Below are 23670 nucleotides of genomic sequence, written 5' to 3'. Positions count from 1 at the left end.
ATTCTCATAAATAGAGTAACTTTTCCTAAATGAAAAAGATCATAAAAATTACTAAAATGATAATCTGGGATGCAAAACTACTTCATATTAATTTTGAAAGAACAACACCTACACAGTCATGAGTCTTAAGCAGCAATTATACTCAAAAGTGTCAGTAAACCACTAAACTCAATTAATTTCATCAATCACACTTGCCATCTATTTCATAAGCTCAGCAATTTCATGGGCTCATTAATGAATGTTTCTAGTCAATCTTTTAATTATCTTTTTAAATACTCATGACATATGAATCAGATAATATTCTGGAAAACGAGCAGGTTTTCATTAACAGCTGGAAAGGAAACACCAGGCCTTTTCTATGGAAAAGCAATGGAGTTTCTCCCTCTTCAGAATCAGAGGTGGAGACACAAAATGTTAGTATTTTACTTGAGCCAATCACGTGTTCTTTTTTTACTCCCAAATATTAACTAGGATCACGGAGGCAATGATTAAAGAAAGAAACATTACTGAGATCGTACAATTCATCCTTCTGGGATTCTCTGATTTCCCCCATATCAAAGTACTGCTCTTAGTTATGTTCCTCACCCTTTATATTACAACGCTAACCTGGAACCTGTCCCTTATTGTTTTAATAAGGATGGACTCCTACCTCCACACACCTATGTACTTCTTCCTCAGCAATCTGGCCTTTATAGACATTTGCTATATCTCTTCTACAGTCCCAAAAATGCTTTCCAACCTCTTCCAGGAAAATCAAACTATCAGCTTTGTGGGCTGCATTGTTCAATACTTTATCTTTTCCACTATGGGACTGAGTGAATCTTGCCTCATGACAGCCATGGCCTATGACAGGTATGCTGCCATTTGTAATCCTCTTCTCTACTCATCCATCATGTCACCCACACTATGTTCTCAAATGGTGATGGGAAGCTATACAGCAGGACTCATAGGTTCTGTATCTCAGGTGTGTACCTTGCTGCAGCTCCAATTCTGTGGACCTAATGTCATCAGACATTTCTTCTGTGACATGCCTCAGCTATTAAATCTATCCTGCACAGACACTTTTTTTGCGCAGGTAGTGCTTCTCATATTAACAATGTTGTTTTGTCTTTCAAATGCCTTAGCCATCATGGTATCCTATGTCTATATCGTCTTGTCCATTATGAAGATCACTTCAGCTAAGGGTAGGTCCAAGGCCTTCAACACCTGTGCTTCTCACCTGACAGCTGTTTCCCTATTCTACACCTCCAGTGCTTTTGTCTATTTGAGTTCCAGCTCTGGTGGCTCCTCCAGCTTTGACAGATTTGTGTCTGTCTTCTACACAGTGGTGATTCCTATGTTGAACCCTTTGGTGTATAGTCTGAGGAACAAGGAAATCAAAGATGCTGTAAAGAGGCTACAGAAGAAGCTGGGATGCTGCTACTAAAAGATTCTGAGATTTCTGACAGATTTTTCCCAACAAACTACCTACTTACATTGAAGAAAGATTGAAATTAATAATAGCAATATGTACTGTGACTGATTTAATGCTACTGAAACATAACCCTTGTACATCCTGAAGGTTTATCCTTTCATGTTACATCAGAAATCTTTCATTATTTCTTCAAAGTATTCGGAAACATCCAACTTTTTAAGATTGTCCTGCTGCAATAGAAGACTTTTCAGCCCTGGGTCCTGTCCTTACAGAAAATTGTAAGCATTCCTTGGGTTCAGAAATAGTAAACAAAATAAAGCTTTGACCTGAGCTCTTTTCATTGTTTGTTCAACAGAACAGAAACTCATGCCTTTAACATCTGACTTAGTTTGATCAGAAACTCCAGATACCCAACAACCCAAAAATTTCTAACTCTTTCACCTTCTACAAAATTTTTTTTTTTTTTTTGGAGCTGGAGACTGAACCCAGGGCCTTGCGCTTGCTATGCAAGCGCTCTACCACTGAGCTTAATCCCCAACCCCCGTTAGCTAATTTTTTACTATAAACTATGCTAAAGTTTTCTTTGGGGACTTATAGACAACAAGAATTTCATGCAATCTCCAATTCCTTCAATTCTGAAATTATCAAAGAATGTAAGATAAATGGATTCCAAACAAATTAAGAGAGCTATATCTAAAATAACACTGATTAAATGGAATATAGTAATGATGCATGAAGGATTCTCACATGAAGTCAAATTCTTAAGTTCAAAAGGTATTTGCTGCTTAAATTTAATTGCAAAAAGATTATAGAAAAGTAATATATTTTGCCATAAATTTAGTTATATAATTTTTTCTTCTGAAGCTAAAGATAAAATATGTAACTTAAGATTCAATGGTTATAAGCCACATGTATAGACATGCCAAGGTAGGCCTCTGATATTCTCTTCTCTTCCTGTTCCTCCAAATCTAAACTCCAATTTCATACTCAGAGCTGCAACAGAATACCAACTGCAGTTTTCCATTCCCATTGATCATACCTCTTTTGGATCCTAAAGTCCACCCAGTTCTAACTTCCCTCCCCATCCTCTCTTGATACCTTTATGAAGTTCCCAACCCCAGTAGGTAACACAAGGGTTCCTCTGCCGAGGAAAACAAATAGGATGAATGGAAACCAAAACATTTCCTTTTGCCCCTAAGAAGCAACCAACATCCCATATCCCACATCTTGATACCCTGCCCAGGTCTCATCACCATACCCATTGGAAGAAACCTACTGAAGACTCCCTTTTCCTTTCAACCCATCCCTGACAGTTCACAAAGACTTTCTCCCTCAACTTTCCTTTATCCAACTTATCCCAGAATCCCAACCTACAACACCAGCAGGAATTCCCTGTGAAGACAACAGTTGAGCCACAGCCATCACTCTCTCAAAAGATCCAAGGAAGAAACAGAATCTAAGGAAAAAACAACCATCCAACACAAACTTAGCCAAAAAATTTGCACATAGACCTATAATCCTACCAAACCAAGATATGTAGACATCAGTATAAAATCTCAATCAATACAACCAAGCCAATATTTCTCTTCCAAAGCACAGATATACTATCACAGCAGGTCCTGAATATTCCAACATAGCTGAAGCAAAAGAACTTCTTAAACCAACTACATAAAGATGACAGAGGTCCTTAAAGAAAAATTTAGGGCTTCTTTCTCTCTCCTTCAGCCGAACAAGATGCCCAAACGAAAGAAGGCCAAGAGGATGAAGGTGGCCCCGCTCCCCCCATGGTCAAGAAACAGGAGGCCAAAAAGGTGGTCAATCCTTTGAGAAGAGGCCTAAGACCTTTGGCATTGGGCAGGACATCCAGCCCAAAAGAGATCTAACACGCTTTGTCAAATGGCCCCGCTACATCAGGTTGCAGCAGCAAAGAGCCATCATATATAAGCAGCTCAAGGTACCTCCTGCCATCAACCAGTCCACCCTGGCCCTAGACAGGCAAACAGTGACTCAGCTGCTAAGCCTGCCCACAAGTACAAGCCAGAAACAAAGCAGGAAAATTGTGGGGAGCAGGTGTGGTGGCAGTCCCAAGATGGCACCCAGGACTGCAGCTAAGTCTCATGACTAGCACCTCACTTCCTCACACACCTAAAACTAGCCATGTCCATTGTGAAAGCTGTGCAGGTGCACCATGACACAAGATCAGGCCATGTAATGTGGACCTATGAACTGAGATTACGTAGACTGGACGGATGAGGCGAAGTTGAGGGAGGATATAAGGGAGTGTGTTCGGGGGCTGAGGGAGGAGGAGAAGAAAAGAAAGATTCCTGCTTGCATGCTGTAAGGTTCCTGAATAAACTGCTTTGAGAAGAACGCTGTGTCGTCACTCTTTTCTGCGGGTTGGAAACAGAAGCAACAAGTGGTGGCTGGTACGGGGTCATTCGTTCAGAACTTATTGCGGTCAGGGCAGCTAGTGGGTAAGTTCCCAAGTAAGTCGGACGAGAAAAGCTCTCGGATTGAGACTATAAGGTTCCCGGCTTTGGGACAAGTCACACCAAGCACAATAGGGAACTCAACATCAGCTCAGACAGTTCACCAAGCCCTCAAGGATTTGTTAAAAGTGAAAGGAATCGGGCTAAAGAAAGAAATAGTAGAGAATTTTTTAAAAGCAGTGGACCAGATTGCTCCATGGTTTCCGGTGACAGGACATCTTACAATGCCGAGTTGGAAGAAATTAGGGAAAGATTTGAGGTTTGCCAAGGATTTACCAAAAGGAGTGCTGCCAGTGTGGAAATTAGTGAAAAATTGCATAGGGGATGAGGAAAGGTGTGGCGCAGAGCTCAAAAAGGGAAATGAGGCACTAAATCAGGTTAGGGAGGAACGTTCTCAAAAATTAGAGACCGAAGGAAATTCTAGCGAGGGGGAAATGTTGGAAGACGATCTGGAAAGCATCCGCCGACAGCTTGGAGAAAGTGAAACTAAAGGTAGAACCATCGGCTCTGGGGCCGCCTCATCCGCCTCCGTACGCTCCAGGCGGGGCAGAGGGATGTAGCTTACATCCGGAAATCTGGAGAGTTTTTGGCATTGCTGCAGCCATTGTTACTGCTATAGCAGTTTCTGCCACCACAGCCATTGCTGCGGCCATATCCCTTACCTCTGTAGTACAGACTGTAGCAGCTATAAGTAATTTATCTGCAGGTATTGCAGAAGCTTTAGATATTCAGGATAATATTAATAGTCAGTTGAAAGCGGGAATTTTGCTGCTGTATCAAAGGATCGATTTGCTCCAGGAACAAGCAGATATTATGATGGAGTTAATGCAATTGGGTTGTGAGGGGAAATATTCAGGACTGTGTGTCACCTCCATACCATTTGTGAATGTCAGTTGTGCTGCTCAGATATACTGTAACATATCTCAGTATCTTACAGAAATTTGGTCTCAACACTTTGATGGACTAGTTCAGGAATTGAGACAATCCATTGTCCATATCAACTCCACTCGAGTGGACAGTCACCGTGGAAGTGGTGGGAAAGGGGAAGTTTAAAGGTGTTGGCCAGAGCTACTGGATCGCAAAGTCTGCTGCAGCACGAAGAGCCCTCTGCAGCCTCAAAGCTAACCAGCCTCTGGTTCCTAACAGCTGAAGCTTCCAAACTCACAGACAGCAAAGCAGTGGACCAGAACCATAGCAGCACACCACAAAGGATGATTCAAGCCGACACAGAGCATGTCCTTAGCTGGAGGACTGGCTGATTAGATTGCCACCGTTGCCTCACGGCTGAAAGAATGGGCTGGGCTTGCTGGACTTGCCCTATGCCGGATTCTTATTAGCGTCCTGGCCTTTTGGTGCATGTGCTGTATATAGTTTCGTCAGCGCAGAACTCAAGCCTTAATGATGCAGGTTTCTGTAGCAGTGGAGATGGGACAGTCTCAAGTATGGCTTGGCGTACTAGAGAAGTAGTCAATGACAGGTAAGGCTCCCTGGGCATGTCACCAAACTAAGACAGGGATCAAACCTAAGCTGTTTGTCTCCCGATGACAGGTAAGGGGCATTGCTGCAGGGGGGCAACCTAAAACAGGCATTCTCTCTGCCAAAAACATAAAGAAGGGGGAGATGTGGGGAGCAGGTGTGGTGGCAGTCCCAAGATGGCGCCCGGGACTGCAGATAAGTCTCGTGACTAGCACCTGACTTCCTCACACACCTGAAACTAGCCACATCCATTGTGAGAGCTGCACAGGCGCACCATGATGCAAGATCAGGCCATGTGATGTGGACCTATGAACTGAGATTATGCAGACTGGACGGATGAGGCGGAGTTGAGGGAGGATATAAGGGAGTGTGTTCAGGGGCTGAGGGAGAAGGAGAAGAAAAGAAAGATCCCTGCTTGCATGCTATAAGGTTCCTGAATAAACTGCTTTGAGAAGAACACTGTGTCGTCGCTCTTTTCTGCAGGTCGGAAACAGAAGCAACAGAAAAGAAACAAAGGCTGCTGGCCCACACTGAGAAGAAAGCTGCTGGCAAAGAGGATGTCCCAAATAAGAGACCACCTGTCCTCCAAGCAGGGGTCAATACAGTCACCACCTTGGTGGAGAACAAGAAGGATCAGCTGGTGGTGATTGTCCATGATGTAGACCCCACTGAGCTGGTGGTTTTCCTACCTCCCCTTTGCCAAAAGATAGGGGTGCCCTACTGCATCATCAAGGGAAAGGCCAGGCTGGGAGACCTGGTCCACAGAAAGACATGCACCACTGTTGCCTTCACACAGGTTAGCTCGGAACACAAGGGTGCTCTGGGTAAGCTGATGGAAGCTATTGGGACCAATTATAATGACAGATATGATGAGATCTGCCGCCACTGGGGAGGCAATGTCCTGGGTCCTAAGTCTGTGGCTCGCATTGCCAAGCGGGAAAAGGCAAAGGCTAAAGAACTCACCACTAAACTGGGTTAAATGTACACTTAAGTTTTCTGTGCACAAATATAATTACAAAATTTTAAAAAATTAGGAATTCAAACACGAACTATACAGGGAAACTTCACCAACACAAGAGATGAACAAGAGAATCTGGATCTGTGATGATTGTAGGTCTATAGTCAAAGAAGATACAATTGAAGAGATGGATATATCAGTCAAAAAATTGTTAAATCTAAAAAGTTCCTGAAATAACCCATCCAGAAAATCTGGGACAGTGTGAAAAGACCAAACCTAACAATAATAGGATAAAGGAAAGAGAAGAATCACAAGTCAATGATCCAGATAATATTTTCAACAAAATCACAGAAGAAAATTTTCCTAACCTTAAGAATGGCACTCCTATGAAAGTACAAGAAGCTTCTAGAACACCAAAAATATTAGACCAGAAAAGGAGGTCCCATTACCAAAAAAAAAAAAAAAAATACTTCACCATTAAATGTACAGAACAAAGAAAGAATACTAAAAGCTCCAAATGAAAAACACTAAGTAAAATATAAACTCAGACTTATTAGAATTACACCTGAGTTTTCTATCAAGATTCTTAAAGCCAGAAGGGCCTGAACAAATTGCTGTACTCTCTAAGAGAATAGAAATGACATCCCAGGCTGTAACAGCCAGCAAAACTTTCAATTACCATAGGAAGAGGAAATAAGATATTCCATGTTAAAGCCAAATTTAAATAGTATGTATCTACAAATCCAACTCTACAGAAAGTAATAGATAAAAAATTTCCAATCTAAGAAGTCTAACTACACCCATGAAAACACAGGAAAGAAATAATCTCACACTACTGAAACCAAAAGAAGGAACACACACACACATACACACTCACACATACCAGTACCACAACCAGCAATGTTAGTGGTGCTAAGAGAAATCTCCACAAAACTAAATAAATAAATAAGAAAAAGGAGGAGGACGAGGAGAGAGAGAGAGAGAGAGAGAGAGAGAGAGAGAGAGAGAGAGAGAGAGAGAGAGAGAGATTTCACAGTATTCACAGTAACAACTTAGCAACACACATGAACAAAAAGAAGTAAGCACATCCAAGAGGAGTAATGGCAGAAAATAATCAAACTGAGGGCTGAAATAAATAAAATAGAAACAAATAAACAAATATACAATACAAAGAATCAATGAAACAAAGGGCTGGTTCTTTGAAAAAAATCAGCAGGATAGACAAACCCTTATCCAAATTAATTAAGAGACCCAGAGAATATTCAAATTAACACAATCAGAAGCAAAAGTGGGAACATAAAAGCTATTGACAGAAGCCAGAGAATCATAAGGATAAACTTTATGAGGTAACCCAATCACAGAAAAACACACATGGTATGCACTCATTGATAAGTGGATATTAGCCCAAATGCTCGAATTACCCTAGATGCACAGAACACATGAAACTCAAGAAGGATGACCAAAATGCAAATGCTTCACTCCTTCTTTAAAAGGGGAACAAGAATACCCTTGGAAGGAAATAGGGAGGCAAAGTTTAGAACAGAGGCAGAAGGAACACCCATTCAGAGCCTGCCCCACATGTGGCCCATACATATACAGCCACCAAACTAGATAGGATGGATGAAGCAAAGAAGTGCAGGCAGACAGGAACCAGATGTAGATCTTTCCTGAGAGACACACCCCGAATACAGCAAATACATAGGCCAATGCCAGCAGCAAACCACTGAACTGAGAACGGGACCCCAGTTGAAGGAATCTTAGAAAGGACTGAAAGAACTTGAAGGGGCTTTAGACCCCATATGAACAACAATGCCAACCAACCAGAGCTTCCAGGGACTAAGCCACTACCCAAAGACTGTACATGGACTGACCCTGGGCTCCAACCTCATAGGTAGCAATGAGTAGCCTAGTAAGAGCACCAATGGAAGGAGAAGCCCGTGGTCCTGCCAAGACTGAACCCCCAGCGAACGTGATTGTTGTGGGGAGGGCGGTAATGAGGGGAGGATGGGGAGGGGAACACCCATACAGAAGGGGAGGGGAAGGGGTTAGGGGGATGTTGGTCTGGAAACCGAGAAAGGGAATAACAATCGAAATGTAAATAAGAAATACCCAATTCAATAAAGATGAAAAAAAAAAAACGTTGTATTCCATACAATTGGAAATTCTAAAGGAAATGGATAATTTTCTTGATAGGTACCACTTATCAAAGTTAAATCAAAATAAGAAAAACAATTTATACAGGCATGCAACACCTAATGATATAAAAGTAGTCATTACAATCTCCTACCACCCAAAAAATCCATGGGGCAGATGGTTTTAGTGCAGAATTCAATCAAATGTTCAACAAAGAGCTAATGCCAAAATTATTTCTCAAATAGAAACAGAAAGATTACTGCCACATTCATTTTATGTTGCTAGAGGTACTCCTGCTACTCAAAGCATGTAAAGACTTAACAAAGTAAGAAAATTGCAGGCCAGTTTGTCTTGTGAAAGAGATAAAAACATATTCAATAAAATTCTTGCATTTCAAATCTTAGAACATATCACAAAGATCATTCACCATGATCAAATAGGCTTCATGCCAGAAAAACAGGGATGGTTCAACATATGATAATCAGTAAATCTAATCCTCTGTGTATTTGTGTATGTGTTTATATGTGTGTTTATGTATTTGTGTATGTGTTTGTGTTTATATGTTTATATGTATGTTTATGGGTTACAATTATTCTCTTTCATCATTGTTCATGTTGAATGTATTTCAGCCACTAATGTACAATCTCTATCTAAAGCAAGAATGAGTTTTATATTATAGTTTGTCTTCTGTGTTAACAGTTCTGAATGCTGTCCTGAATGTATATGTTTCTCATGTGCTCCAAGACCACTTTTACAGTACTATAAAAATATATTCATAATTTTTATTATTTAATAAATAATCACATAAAAGTTGCCATTTCAAGTTTTCAAAATCTCTTCTCATGATGTAGATTTTAGATGTCTCTTGCCAGTACTTAATGGTAGGAAAAGGGATAATGTACTAACTGTAATATTTCACCTAAGTTAACAATGTATTTTCTTTTCTTTTTAGTTTTCTTTTCCTTTCTCCTCCTCCTCTTTCCCCTCTCCTTCTTCTTCTTATTGTTCTTGTTCCTGTTCTTCTTGTCTTTTTCTTGTTCTTCTTCTCCTAGTTCTTCTCCTTGTTCTTCTTGTTCTTATTCTTCTTCCTTTTCCTCTTCTTCCTCTTCCTCTTCCCCCTCCCTTGACCTCCCCTCTCCCCCATTCCCCTCCCCCTCCCTCTCCTCCCCCTTCCTCTCCCCATCCTCTTCCTCCTCCCCTCCCCCTCCTCCCCCTTCCTCCTCCTCCTCTTCTTCTTCTTTTTCTTCCATTGCTGTTGTTGCTTTTCATCATCAATAATCATGAAGGCCATGATTGGGGAAGGAAATAACACAATTCATACATCTGAGATTCTTAGATTCCCACACATCACAGAAATAGTCATTTTCTTATCTGCAACTGGAACACATTCCTCATTGTTTTAATAAGAATGGATTCACACCTCCACACACTCGTGTATTTCTTCTTCATGATCTTCCTTCAAAGTCTTATACTATATCACCTCAACAATCACCATGACATTCTCCAAATTCTTCCAGGAAAAGCAAACTATCCACTTTGTGAACTACAAGGTATAATATTTTATCTTTTTCACTAGAGGACTAAGTGAATATTTCCTCATGACAGCCATGCCTGTGACAAGTATGCTGTCATTTGTAACCTATCACCAATCATATCACCTACCCTCTGTGCTTGGATGGTGGTGGGATCCTATATGACTGGACTTACTACTTTTGTATCTCTGATTTGTACCTTGCTGCAGCTCTACTTCTCTGGACTAACTTCAATAAACATTTCTTCTGTGACATGCCCCAGCTATTAAATCTATCCTGCACTGACAAATTCTTTGTACAGCTTCTGCTTGCCATATTAACCACGTTGTTTGGAATAGCAAATGCCTTATTTATCATGATATGGCTATGTAGTCTTATCTGTAGCATATAGTTTCTGCTGCTCTGCTTTAAGCTACCAGGCCAGCCCAGGTACCTTTGGATGCATGCACACATTAGCTTAATTTTTTATATGCTTTTAGCTCAATGACTGGGCTCTTCTAAGCCCTCCTTGACTAGCACAACCTTCTTTTTACTTCCAGATCAACACCTCTAAATCTACCCTCAACTTTAATTGCCTGATTATCTTCTCCTGCTCAGCACCCTAAATCTGCTCTTAACTTAGTTATGTTTCTAATCTCCCATCTGCTATCCCAGCCCTATTTAGGGAGGTGGCCAATGGCTACCCCACCTGAGATTTCACATGGTTGGTGCTTTATCTCTTTCTAAAATGCTACAACTTCTTTCTTCTGCTTGCATCTGCTAGCCTACCTTCACAGACCAGGAATTTCCACCTCTTCCTCCCAACTATTAGCCTAGCATCTTTATTGATTTATCAGGAACCAATTGGGGAACAGGACATTCAGAGTTCACATGCAGAATATCAAAACTATCCTCTACACATTTCCATCATGAGGATCACACAGAATAAAGGCAGTTCTAAAGTCTTCCACACCTATGCTTCATACCTGACAGCTGTTTTCCTCTTCTATACCTCGGGTTTGTTTGTCTATTTGAGTTCCAGTTATGGTGGCTCCTCTACCTTTTTCAAATTTGCTGTCATACTCTGCCCTGTGGGTGATTCCCATGTTGCATGCTTGATTTATAGTCTTAAGAAGTTGCAGCAGAGGACTTCTCATTACCAAGGTCACAAATATGTATCTTTCTGAGATATTTGCCCATATTCTACTAATATGTGTGCATGTATGACGTACTACACAGTTCATAGGGTTTAAACAAAGATTCAATTTTATATAGACAATGATATTAATATGAATCAGTGGTTGTTCTATGTCAGGATGTAGCAACTTGAATTATTGAGTCTTGGAGAATTATTGCTTTACTGACTTCATAGATGATGTCAGCTCCCACTATTCTAGTCAGAGGTATTTATGATAATTGATTTTTGAAACTTTTCCACTTTTTAGCTGTGGAGACTGATGAATGCAGACAGAGGATGTCTGCAGGCTGAAAATACAGTTTTACATTGATGTAAGTAAAATCTCCTGAAATGACCAGTCTGATAGAAATGAAGGCTCATTGCTAGTCATCAAATAAAACCTTGATCACATCTTTTTCTATTATTGCTGTTGGCTAAAAGTGAAAGAAATTATCTAATTATTAAGAGTAGAAGAAAAATGGTCTAATGTTTTCAAGTGGGAGTTATAAATATGCCTGGTGAGGAGTTTTGCATTCAGAATCCATGACAAAGCCAAATCAATAACTGATGTTTCCTAAATCACTGTCATCATATCCAGATGAGACTCCATAATGTACATAGCCAAAAGGATCTCATTACCAAGTTGTTTTTGATAATTCAAGAGTCTCCTTGAGTTTGATTTGGAAGATTTGTATGATGTCATTGTAATAAGTGTCAATGAAGAGACTGGAAGCCTGGGTAAGTATTGTAATAGAAGGTACTAAAAACAAAAAATATAGGGAGATGGGGCACCTTATTTCTTATCTCCTGTATTCATGCTTTGTGTTTTAGAGTTAGAAGGTGTATGAGATGTTGCAGTAGATGGAAAAGAATAATTATTACATGCATGCTTTTATCTTTCAAGAGCTCTTAAAAATCATAGAATAGATAATTGCCAGGGTCCAAGCCCACTTTTACACCCTCTGTTTCAGGAATGTTCTCAGGAATTTTTCAGGCCCACTTACTCAGCCTCTGTGTCTGGGAAACCTAGCAAGTTATCTGTTCTTATCAGTACACCCACAATTTACACTTTAGAATTGCAGGAACAGAAAGAACAATGGAATGGTAGCGAGGGTGATGAATTGGTCTTAGGCTCTGTTTGGCCTTCCTGTTTGCTTGTCTTTTTAAGCCACTGCCCTGAAATAAAGTTTGAGAGCTTGATCAGACAATCTACTTGCTCTCCTTCTTTGCTGCTCCTGTCCCCCATTCTTTCACCCCCTCCTCAGGTCTCTACTGAACCCCCTGCAGGTTGGGGCAGACAGTGATGCAGACTGGTTTCTCTTTAGTTAAGTATTTGTGATGGTTTGTATATGTTCAGCCCAGGGAGTAACACTATAAAAGTTGTGGCCCTGTTGGAGTAAATGTCACCTTGTTGAAATAGGTGTGTCATTGTGAGTGTGAGCTTTAAGACCCTCAACCTATCTGTTTGGAAGCCAGTATTCTGCTAGCAGCCTTTAGATGAAGATGTAGAACTCTCATCTCTGCCTATTCCTTGCCTGCCTGGATCCTACCATACTCCCACCTTAATGATAAAGGACTGAACCTCTGAACCTGTAAGTCAGCCCCAATTTAACAGGCTGGCATTCAGAGACTGGTTAAGTTCAGCACAGAGCCTTACCAACCTAAGACAGAGGTGCATTGCTTTTGATAGTGCATATTCTATTACAGGTAAGGAAAGCATTCTCAGAACAACTTGAGTCAACTGCAGTCTTGTTTATGAAATAAAAAAGTAGGAGGTAGGAAAGTTTTTGTGACTGCTTGGCAGGAATTTGGCATTGGGCCAGGATAGGGAAGTTAGCACAGACAGGAATCTGATTTTAGGCTAGAACAAAGAAGTAGGCTTCAGGCAAGAATATGACTTTGGCCTAGGACAGGAAGTAGGGTCAGGTATCTTGGTTATCCTGATAAGCCTTAGAAACAATTATCACAGGACTTTGTTTATTGCCTTGCTTGTTCTTAACTAATTCTGTTTCTTGTCTTGCTTTTTCCCTTAAGCTAGAACTGACCTTACTAGTTGCATGTAATTAAAATGGTGTAAAAGCAGACTAGGAAAAAATAAACCCGGCTCAGCCTCAGAACTGGCTGGGGGAAAAAATGTCCTTTATAAGACTTGTCTTGGTCATGGTGTCTGTTCACAGCAGTAAAACCCTAACTAAGACAGCAATTGGTACCAAGGACTGGGGTATTGTGATAGACCTGACCATGTAGGGGTTTTTTTGTTTTTTGTTTTTTGTTTTTTGTTTTTTGTTTGTTTGTTTGTTTTGTTTTGTTTTGAAGAATGTGAATTTGGGGACTTTGGATTTGGAAAGAAATAGAATGCTTTAAATGGGGTTTGATAGCCTACTAGTAGGAATATGGAAGACTTTGTTACTGGGAGTAATTTGAATTGTGCAGATCTATCCCAAAAGGTTTCAGTCGAGAAGAATTTCAGCATGTGGTTAGAGACTGTTTTTGTAGTTTTTGGGGGAAGAACATGCATGCTTTTTTTGCCCCTGTCTGAAGAGTATGCCTGAGGCTATGGTGAAGAGATTCAGACTAATTGCATTGACAAAGAAAAACACAGAAACACTCATCATAGAGTTTGTTTTCTAGTTAATCTCATGAAGAGTGTTTTGATTAAGCATAGCAAGCTCAGAAAAGAAAAATATAAAATATATAGTTTGAGAATTAAAGGGACACCAGGAAGTGAAATGGTACTTAATCCTGTGTTCAAAGATATTAAATTGAATTAAGGGAGTGACTTTTGGGCAAGATTCTACCCAGTTAAATTTAGATGTGGGTACGGTAGTACACACTTCTTGGCCATGACTCAAGAAACAGAGTTATTCATGCTATTAGTTTATGCTCCTGGATTGAGCTCTATTTATCAAGCACCATGTGAAGAATTTCTTATTCATATCTTATTTGATGACCTCAGTACCCTTCCAGGTAGAAGATATTATTATATTAGTTTAAGCTACTAAACATGTTCATATTTGTTTCCTATGGGTAAGAAAACACAGATGGAATTTGATCCAAAATCACTTAGTTGGAAATTTTTGTTCCTAAGAACCACATTTTTAATTAATTAATTGTTTATTCACTTTATGTTTTATCCATAGTCTTACTCTGTTTGGGTGTGAAGTTTATTTCTAGCTGAGGACATGTTAAAGTGAAAAGCTGTTTTTCAATATAAGAGGGCATCTTCTTAGACCCAAATAAAGGAAGTCTCATAGGAGAATAAGGCAGGAGACATTGGTAATGGGCAGCCAATCCCATCATCATTACTCTAGAGAATAATTATTCCTCAGTAGATGTTAGCTCTAATGGTTGTTCGTGTTACTCATTCGATCCTGGTGTAGCTGAGGTGGCCAGCCTCTGGGAGCTGGGGTGGAGGGGAGAAGGATATCTATGCCCATTAAAGTAATAAACTCCCACAGGTTATTTGAAAACTTTAGTGACAAAGGAACAGGGATTCCAGAAGCACACATTTTTATTTACACAAAGTGAATATACATTAAAATAATGATGTAATCACAAATGAGGTTCATAGCATTGAGAAATGCAAATGAACTGAAGATTACAGAAGAGGCCACAGCTAAAATGTCACCAATACTTACTCTGGTGGCACAAGATTTCAAGACACTTCACCTAAAGAAATTCAGTAAGTCTAACTCATTCCCTCCTACTTCATTCTCCTGAAAATAGTACATTTCGACTTATCTCAGCTTTCCTCTGTAAAAGAGGCAGAGAGAAACACTGCCAGATCCTGAGGCTGTGTGGACCAGACTTTGTACAAATGAGTCCTCACAATAGTGCCTTGCACATAGCTAAGTATTAAGTAGGTATTTATTCACAGTTATATTATGATTGGGATTATATTTTAGGATCATTGTTTGTGTACAAAAAATTATATATTTTATTATAGTAATATGCCAGGCATAATAACTGTAGAGACACTCTGCTGAACTCTGAGGACGAGCAATGGAAAACATTTATTCTATGCCATGAATAAGCATGAATCTAGTCAACAGGTGTCTGTTACTTGAAGGACAAGGATGATTCAACATCTTAGAACACCCAAAGTCAGAAGCAGATGTTATACATGAGTGTGAGTGACAAGAAACACAGGAAAGGATGTGCAGTCAAATAAAAGTGAGAGAAGAGCAACAGCTTGAACTTCACCAATCTATCATGAAAAGATAAAAAGGCATAGGTTCATTTGCCTTTTAAAACACACTTGCTTTCACTTTGACCTGACACCAGCACTTAATTGTTGAGTGTGTGTTGAGGTTTTGCCCTTTATTGCCTACTGTAATGTTGGGGGTGGGGGGCTAATGATCTGGAGTCTGCATGTAGCCCCTGTGAGCCTGCCCCAAGTTAATTCTGACTGGTGAATAAAGATGCCAACAGCTATTAGCTGGGCAGAAGAGACATAGGTGGGGGTCTCTTATATTTCACAGGCTTGAGGGAAAGAAGGATCACAAGGAAAAAGAAGGTACAGGAAGGAGGAAGGAGAAGCCACCATGGATTAAAGGTCAAGAGAGCATGGCCCTGAGAGCTGCCCAATTGGAGTTAAGAGCAGTACTGACGAAACATAGTAAATAGTAAGTAATAACTCAGAGTTATCAATAGAAAAGTAGATTCTAACAACATGGAGGGTAAGCAGCTGCCCAACTCTTGTGCTGTTTAGGTCTTATTGTAAATCTAAAGGCTATGAGTATGTCTTTCATCTGGGAACTCAATAACCAAAGGTAGGGTAAAAACCCCAGGCTGGGATTTAAATATTTACTACAAGTGTGCATAGGCTTACCTCATGTGTTTAGAATGATGATCTGAGCTAAATGGTAACATCCAAGCTGAACTCTGCCAACCACTGACCTAATTAACCCTTTGTTCTTCCTGCTTCTCTTCTCTGGGAAAATCCTAGCATCTGGTGCTTCTGAGGTTTTATCCTCCTTTATCAAGGATGCTTGATTGCAGTCCTTTCATACTGTAAGCTGTGATGCTGAAATTTGTCAAATGCAAATTTTCATCATGATGATGCAGCAAACATCTTTCTGATAGATCATGTCAGTAGCCCCATCTTTTTCATTTCAAAGTCTCATGTGTCCCATGTGGGCTTTCAAGTAACTAGTTATATAGTCAAGAATCACACTGAATTTCTAATTCACTTTGGCACCTCTGTGCCAACATATCCAGTTTATGTGGTGCTGGGAATCAAACGCAGGCCTTTGGGCATGCCAGGCAAACAGTATACCGACTTAGCTACATCTCCAGCCCCAGGTATTTCTTCTTAAAGTTTCAAACATCATTTCTCCAACCTCAGGATTGTCTTGTCTTTTATGCAGGAAGCTTGTGTATGGCCGGAGGAAGAAACAGCACAACTGTGACCAGATTCATCCTCCTGGGATTTTCAGATCAGCCTCAGATAAAGGCCTTCCTTTTCATGTTCTTTCTAGGGATTTATCTCCTGACCTTAGCCTGGAACCTGAGCCTCATCACCCTCATCAGGATGGACAGTCACCTCCACACACCCATGTACTTCTTTCTCAGTAATCTCTCCTTCCTGGACATCTGTTATTCATCCTCCACTGCCCCCAAGATGCTTTCTGACATTGTCACAGATGAGAACACCATTTCTTTTCTTGGCTGTGCCACACAATACTTTGTCTTTTGTGGAATGGGGCTGACTGAATGCTTGCTCCTGGCAGCTATGGCCTATGACCGGTACACCGCCGTCTGCAACCCATTGCTCTACATGGCTATCATGTCCCATACATTGTGTTTAAAGTTGGTGGCTGGTGCCTATATGGGTGGTTTCCTTAGTTCTTTGATTGAAACATGCTCTATCTACCAGCATGATTTCTGTGGACCCAACATAATCAACCACTTCTTCTGTGACCTCCCTCCAGTCCTGGCTCTGGCCTGCTCTGACATCTTCACTAGCCAGGTGGTAACCTTTATTGTAGGTGTCATTGTGGGGGTGATGTCTGTCCTGGTAGTCCTCATCTCTTATGGATACATTGTTGCTGCTGTCCTTAGGATCAACTCAGCTAAAGGTAGGACCAAGGCCTTTAGTACCAGTGCTTCTCACCTGACTGCTGTGACCCTCTTCTATGGCTCTGGTCTCTTCATGTACATGAGACCCAGTTCAAGCTATTCCCTCAGCCGCGACAAGGTGGTATCTGTCTTCTATGCTGTGGTGATCCCCCTGATGAACCCCATCATCTATAGCCTCAGAAATAAGGACATTAAATGTGCTGTGAGGAAAGCTGTGGAAAGGGACTACATGCTTTCTCATGGGCATTCATTTTTCTGACACTGGATGTTATTTGCACGACAGTCTGAATGGCCTACTATTGCAGAAATTTATGTAGGTTTGACATCTTGAACTTCAAGATCATTTTAATGGACTGAGCTTATTCTTCCCTCTGTTATGTTTAATTAGAGATGGTTTTATCATTACTGGTTCCTAAAATAAATAGCATGAGTACATTTAGGTTTCAATGCTCTCTTTAGTGGAAAACCTCATCATGACCTGATAACACTGTGCAATATCAAAATACCCCTTTTCTGTACTTTGGATATGGAGCTGGAACTCAGATGGAAGCTTCCTCCCTGCTGGCTAGCATTACTTTTACCACAAGGTGATATATAGACTGTTAGAAGAGAAGTCATCAACAATATCACCTAACTGTGGACCTTGCCAATTACAATACCAAACTGCCTGATGGTGAAAAAGAACAGGTAATCTTACCCCTATCCCCTACCCCCTGTCCCCTGCATATCAGATTCTGAGCCAGAAGAGTTAGTAGACCCTTTCCCCAGTACAGATGCCTCTGGCTTTTGAACAGGGCAGACAAAAGGGAGACCAACCTGGTTCTGGAATATTGCAATACCTTTTTTTGTGACAGCACTCTCCAGGTGCAGATTGCTCTGACCTTTGAAGGAAGCAGGAGTTAGTATCCTTGAGATGATAAAAGCCCACTCTTGAGCTATGGGATAGAAGCAATTAAGTATTCCCAGATAGCCTTGACCAAGCTAGTCCCTGATAGTGGAATAAGTTATTTCTTCCCAGGTCATAAAGGTCTTTGTCCAGCTGCATGATTCTGCCTCCCTGTCTGAACAAATGCTATTGGGTTTGAAGGACGGCACTCCCTTTCCCCTACCCAATCATGTAATGCCCAGGGTCAAGAGCCCCAGCTTATGCATTTCCCTATATATATCTCAAACCCCTAGAACTGAGGTCGCTCTTCTAACCTGTGCAGTGGGAGGAACAGTTATCCATGTCAGGGCTTCCATAATAAAAACTCCCTTTGTTTATTACATCTGTATTACAATTTTTGGTGGTCTCCTGGGGTTCCCTCAAACTGGGCATAAGGATAATATATGCTCACTGGACTAGTAATGATATGAATGTTCACAAGGAAACCAGTCACTTTGTGATTGGATTTGAAGCCTTTTCTATTGGAGGGAATCTATGCACCAGGTACTATAAACATGATCTAAAGCCACAACCACTTTCTGGGAGTCTACTGATAACTTACTGTTGGTAACTGGATATGTTGCTGGGCATGGTTGGTTTCATTCCAACATTGGACACAAAAACTGGCAGTTCTTGGTGAGTTCAAGATCATCCTGGTCTTTAAAATGGGTTCCAGGACAGCCAGGGCAACACAATGAGAACCATTTTTAAGAAAAACAAACAAATAAATTGATATGTATCAAAACTTATCTGCTAAGTAATTATGTTTATATCTTTAAGTTGTACAACTCTCAGCCTGGGTCAGAGAAGACTCTTGTCAGTGGGACATGGTCAAATAGAGATCATGACTGGTCAAAGTTCTGAGAATAAGTGACTTTTAAGTACTCAACTTTAAAGGGAACATCTATATAACCTTCTCTATACCCCAAGGGTAAGGTAATAGCATGGACAAGGAGGAGAGAGAATATAAGATAAGAGCATGAAGATGGGGGTTGATATTATGATATTTTATATTCTAGGAATGGCATGGCTATTGAACCCCTGAATTCACAGAAACTTTGTTTACCAGCACAAGACCTGCAGAAGACAATAAAATGAGCCTCTAGCAAGGGGCTCATTGAAAATTAAGGTTCCTGAGAGAGTGGTGGTCATAGTGCTTCATTTCTTCATTTTTTTATTTTCTTCTGGTAAGCTGCAGTCATCCACGTTCAAGAGCCCCCAGTTAAACTCAGTGGGTTTAAAAAAATGTATTCATATGAAATAGTAGCAAAGGATGTTGGGAAGAATGATAGTTCCAGAAGAAATGCAAGGGACAAGAGAGAAAAATGAGATTTGAACTTGATCAAGGCACATTATATACACACAGGAAATTTTAAAGAATAAGTTTTAAGTTATATTTTAAAAGAAATGTAGTATTTTATTGAAAGCATGAATGTTTATGATCCTTCATAATTCATAATTTGCCAAAGAACAATGATTAGTTCTTGTGATGGTTAGGGTTTGATTTTTTAAAGTTGTATTATTTTATTACTTTTTAAAGAATTTTTAAATTCTTTTCACTTCTGTGTGTGTGTGTGTGTGTGTGTGTGTGTTTTGATTAGTATTAAATATCCATTTGTCACAACCCAGAAACATATAGTAATAGCCTGAAGGAAGAATTGTCTAGATCCGGATAGCCTCTGGACATGTCTTACTTCCCTTAAGTGAGGTAAAAGGGAAGACCTACCAGGAATGTGGATAGCAACATTGCATCAGCTGTTCTTTGCTTGTGGTGAGGAAATCATGAAGCCAACAAGCAGATAAGCATGCATTTAATCTCTCTGTGCTCCCCAGTGTGGATGTGATGTGACTACCTGCTTGCATGCCTGTGTCAAATTTCCCTCAAGGATGTAACTAGTAACTGTGAACCAAATAAACCCTTCCCTCCTTGTTGTTTTTTGCTGGGATCTTTTATCCCAAGAACAGAACTGAAATTCAAACACACATTGGCACTGAGGAAATAGAATGTTCTTGTGATAACTCTGACCCTATGTTTTGGGACAGAGGAATTAGAGACTTTGCAACTTTGGATTAGAAACGCCATTGAACACTATTAGAAACGCTTATTAAGCTCTTTAAATGAAAGCTTGGAAGATACTAACTTTGAAACAAATATGGACAGGACAGACTCTTTTCATGAGGTTTCAGGATGACACAGGCTTTACTAGAAACTGGGACAGAAGACAATTTTGATATATTTTAGTTAAGAATATGTGTGTGCTGATTAGACTAGGGCTGAAGAATCTGTTGTGGTTAAAAAGAAATTTGCACCATTGAAGTGAACCTTGGGCATCATGAGAACAATAGGAAAGTATTCATCAGGATTAGTATGTAGAAACTCACTCAACTGTGGTCCAAAAGGGCTAGGCTACACATGGCCTTTACTGCAAAACTTGGCAGTAAAGAAAAAAAAAAAATCTACATGGTACTTGAACTAAATGATGAAAGAACATGTGGAGAGAAATTGAGGCCTGGCACTGTGCTGAAGGTCTGAAGGCCCTGTGGAGAGAGAGTAGAAAACATTGGTGAAAGTCGAGACTCAATTCCTGTGGACACCCAGGACACTGAGATGCCGGAACCATTGAATATCTCCTAAGGACAGCGGTGGGTATACAATAGAGCTAGAATAAAGTGGAAAGTCTGTGTGCTGGGGAGGACAGAACTGCCGAGGTGACTCTGCCAACACCCTCTTTATCTCTGAAGATCACAAAGCACAGATAGCCAGGCACTGATCAACTGGGCTTGGTATTTACACTACTGGATTTTGTTTGGCCTAAGTGTTATTGTTCAATTACTGTGAAATAAGAATGTTTAAGTGATATCCTTTTAAATATGAACTCATTGAGACTTTGGGTTTTTTTAATATTTTGGACTCTTGAAGTAGTAAACATGCTTAAGACACTAGGAGCTCATTAGAGTGAGACTTTGTTTTGTATTATGATATTAACATGAGTCTCTCGGAACAAAGGTTTAAAAAAGTTATAGGTTAAGGTGTTATGTTTATGTGTCAAGTTAACAAGTGGTAAGTTATGAAGAATAATTTTAAATTTCAACTTGCCACAAAGTATAGTCATATGGGAATAAAGCCAGAACTAGGGGTTGCCTAGATCAAGTGGATCCATGTGGGGATTGCCTTTAGTGCCTTACTTAGGATAGAAAAGAAGATACTGCCCTGGGAGCTTTTTCCTACTGCCTAGCTTTCATAGCACCGAAAGGTGCTCTACAGGCTGCTGAGGAGTAAAAGTTATCAACAGTTTTACTCAGTTGGGAACCTTGTGAATTATAATGACAGAAAGATATGTCCTCTGCCCAAATGTAGCATAAATAGCCATATTTCTGGGCTAGCCAATTTCTGCTTAGATTTAAGGCCCACACTCAAGGGTGGTACTCAGGATTGTTACTAAAATCCTGGCCTAGAATGATAAAGGGGGGAAATCTTTGACCCTAGGGAAGAATCTACTGCTGGTATCTTGTTATATGGACAGTATCACACTACCCTCTAAACACTTATCTGGTCACCTATAGATTAGTATCACACTCCGTCCTCATGAAAGAAGCCTAGTGTTTTTCAGTGGATAGCAGTCAATACAGAGACTCACAGCTGGGTAGAGTGCAGAGAATATGTAACTGTTGATGGTTAACCCCTAAATAATATATCTACATAACATGCACACATGCCTGGCCACACAAGCATGTGCACACCCACGACGAACACACACACACACACACACACACACACACACACACACACACACCATTGAAAAAAGAAGGATAGAAAGATTGTAAAAGGCAGCAATTGGACCTCACAAAATAATAGTAGGAGATTTCAACACCCCACTCTCATCAATGGACAGATCATGGAAACAGAAATTAAACAGAGACATAGACAGACTAAGAGAAGTCATGAACCAAATGGACTTAACAGATATTTATAGAACATTCTATCTTAAACAAAAGGATATAACTTCTTCTCACCACCTCATGGTACTTTCTCCAAAATTGACCATATAATTGGTCATAAAACAGGCCTCAATAGATACAGAAAGATAGAAATAATCCCATGCATGCTATCAGACCACCACGGGCTACAGCTGGTCTTCAACAACAATAAGGGAAAAACGCCCACATATACATGGAAGTTAAACAATGCTCTGCTCAATGATAACCTGGTCAAAAAAGAAATAAAGAAAGAAATTAAAGACTTCTTAGAATTTAATGAAAATGAAGGTACAACACACCAAAATTCATGGGACACAATGAAAGCTGTGCTAAGAGGAAAGCTCATAGCTCTGAGTGCCTGCAGAAAGAAACAGGAGAGATCATATAGCAGCAGCTTGACAGCACACCTAAAAGCTCTAGAATAAAAAGAAGCAAATATACCCAGGAGGAGTAGAAGGCAGGAAATAATCAAACTTAGAGCTGAAATCAACCAAGTAGAAACAAAAAGGACTATAGAAAGAATCAACAGAACCAAAAGTTGGTTCTTTGAGAAAATCAACAAGATAGATAAACCCTTAGCAAGACTAACAAGAGGACACAAAGAGTCTGTCCAAATTAACAGTATCAGAAATGAAAAGGGAGACATAACTACAGAATGAGAGAAAATTCAAAAAAATCATCAGATCCTACTACAAAAGCCTATATTCAACAAAACTTGAAAATCCGCAAGAAATGGACAATTTCCAAGACAGATACCAGGTACCGAAGATAATCAGGAACAGATAAACCATTTAAACAACCCAATAACTCCAAAACAAATAGAAGCAGTCATTAAAGGTCTCCCAACCAAAAGAGCCCAGGTCCAGTCGGGTTTAGTGCAGAATTTTATCAGACCTTCATAGAAGACCTCATACCAATATTATCCAAACTATTCCACAAAATTGAAACAGATGGAGTGCTACCAAATTCCTTCTTAGAAGCCACAATCACTCTTATACCTAAACCACACAAAGACCCAACAAAGAAAGAGAACTTCAGACCAATTTCCCTTATGAATATCGACGGAAAAATACTCAATAAAATTCTGGCAAACCGAATCCAAGAGCACATCAAAACAATCATCCATCATGATCAAGTAGGCTTCATCCCAGGCATGCAGGGATGGTTTAATATATGGAAAACCATCAAGGTAATTCACTATATAAACAAACTGAAAGATAAAAACTAAATCATTTCATTAGATGCTGAGAAAGCATTTAACAAAATTCAACACCCCTTCATGATAAAAGTCCTGGAAAGAATAGGAATTCAAGGCCCATACCTAAACATAGTAAAAGCCATATAAAGCAAACCAGTAGCTAACATTAAACTAAATGGAGAGAAACTTGAAGCAATCCCACTAAAATCAGGGACTAGACAAGGCTGCCCACTCTCTCACTACTTATTCAATATAGTTCTTGAAATTCGAGCCAGAGCAATCAGACAACAAAAGGAGATCAAGGAGATACAGATTGGAAAAGAAGAAGAC

At 40.1% G+C, this 23670-nt stretch overlaps 2 protein-coding genes and 1 pseudogene across 2 annotated transcripts; all 3 read left to right on the top strand.

The window, feature by feature from the left end:
* Positions 1 to 484: 484 nt before the first annotated feature.
* Positions 485 to 1426, top strand: Or5an1b (olfactory receptor family 5 subfamily AN member 1B). The gene has a single exon (NM_001001041.1). The coding sequence runs from the start codon at positions 485 to 487 to the stop codon at positions 1424 to 1426; it is 942 nt and encodes a 313-aa protein (NP_001001041.1).
* Positions 9879 to 10393, top strand: Or5q2-ps1 (olfactory receptor family 5 subfamily Q member 2, pseudogene 1; annotated as a pseudogene).
* Positions 16539 to 17498, top strand: Or5a21 (olfactory receptor family 5 subfamily A member 21). The gene is given in 1 exon segment (NM_001000250.1): positions 16539 to 17498. A coding segment is annotated over 1 exon segment (960 nt).
* The last annotated feature ends 6172 nt before the right edge of the window (positions 17499 to 23670 follow it).

The sequence above is a fragment of the Rattus norvegicus genome, chromosome 1, assembly GCF_021556685.1.
Source record: "Rattus norvegicus strain SHRSP/BbbUtx chromosome 1, alternate assembly SHRSP_T2T, whole genome shotgun sequence".
Classification (NCBI taxonomy): Eukaryota; Metazoa; Chordata; class Mammalia; order Rodentia; family Muridae; genus Rattus; species Rattus norvegicus.
Note: the sequence above shows the minus strand (reverse complement) of the source record. Positions and strands in the feature narration are given on the sequence as shown.